We start from the raw sequence: 1,398 nt of genomic DNA on the forward strand, positions 1-1,398 counted from the left end.
GACACGAGATTCGTGGGAGAAGGTATCTGCTCACCTTTAAAATAGAACTCTGAGTCTCCAGGAATTCGAAAAGTCACTTGCTTCTCTCTGCAGTCCAACATGGCGGAATGCATAGCTAACCAATCCATTCCTAAAATCACATCAAAATCCATTACATCTAAAAGAATTAGGTCAGCAACCAAATCTCGTCCCTCAACAGACACCGGACACGACGGATACACGACATCAGTCTCTAGGGCCTTACTTAACGGCGTAGTGACCGACATCGGGACTGGAAGCCTAACAGGCTGGACATCCAATCTTAAGGCAAAACTAGGCGATACGAAAGAATGGGTAGCCCCAGGGTCTAACAAAACTCTAGCCTCAAAATGACAAACAAGAATAGTACCTGACACCACAGCATTTGAGGCTCACGCATCTTGAGGAGTAAGGGTAAACACTATAGCTTGCCCCCGGCCTAACTGTTGAGATCCTGAAGCTCGACCTTGAACCCTGCCCCCAGACCGGCCTCCTGAAGATCTACCTCCAAAACTACGGCCCTGCTGGCCAACAAACTGAGATCCATCTTGAAAATGTCCCGGGGTTGCAGGAAAAGCTGGTCGGGTCGCACTAGCAGACGAGCCTTGCGGAAAAGCTGGTCGACTAAAATAGCGAGGACACTCTCGAGCCATATGTCCCATCTCACCACACCTAAAACAGGCTCCACTGGATGTTAGGCACTGTCCCTGATGTGACCTACCACACATCCGACAAGTGCTGGCCCCAGAACTAGTGCTGCTGTAGCCTGAACTCTGCCCACTACCACTAAAGTCCTGACCATGTCGAAATACTCGATTACTCCTCCGATTATGCCTGCCCTTTCTTTGGACATGGTGACTTCTCATGCAGTCTCGGTCGCGAGTAACTTCCACTACCATAGTACGGCACGACAGGCTGCGCACTAGACTGACCCTCAACCCTAGAAATTCCACCCCATTTCATCCAACAGTGGAGACAACAGAAGTATACCCATCTCCACTTCGGAGCCATCAGACTTGTTCTCTCCTATCACGGAGACAAGGACTTCCGATTCTGACAAGACTCTCCTTGTTAGATACCCTAGATCTAAATTATGAACATGCCGTAATCGGCTCTATTGCTACAACTTTGAATGCAGGGAGCGTAGTGCTAACATTCTTCCCTAATTTCAACATGTCATTAGAAGATTCACATCTTAGTCGGGGCCTTGAAGGTTCAAGTCCAGACAGTCTTGACCAGTTCTGGATACCATTTCGGCTACCCTTCATCATCAGATGGTTTACAGGCTTCAAGACCATGCAATAAATCTGCAAACTCCAGGTCTCTCTAGTGGATACGCAGTGTTTATCTTTGCTGACAGTGGTCTTACTCCCACCATAG

The 1,398-nt window shown here is 48.4% G+C and overlaps 1 protein-coding gene across 1 annotated transcript; it reads right to left on the reverse strand.

Annotated features, from left to right (window-relative positions):
- Positions 1-410: 410 nt before the first annotated feature.
- On the reverse strand, positions 411-917 carry LOC125369571 (DNA-binding protein HEXBP-like). The gene has a single exon (XM_048372350.1). The coding sequence runs from the start codon at positions 915-917 to the stop codon at positions 411-413; it is 507 nt and encodes a 168-aa protein (XP_048228307.1).
- Between the last annotated feature and the right edge of the window lie 481 nt (positions 918-1,398).

Source organism: Ricinus communis, chromosome 3, assembly GCF_019578655.1.
Source record: "Ricinus communis isolate WT05 ecotype wild-type chromosome 3, ASM1957865v1, whole genome shotgun sequence".
NCBI classification, from domain to species: domain Eukaryota; kingdom Viridiplantae; phylum Streptophyta; class Magnoliopsida; order Malpighiales; family Euphorbiaceae; genus Ricinus; species Ricinus communis.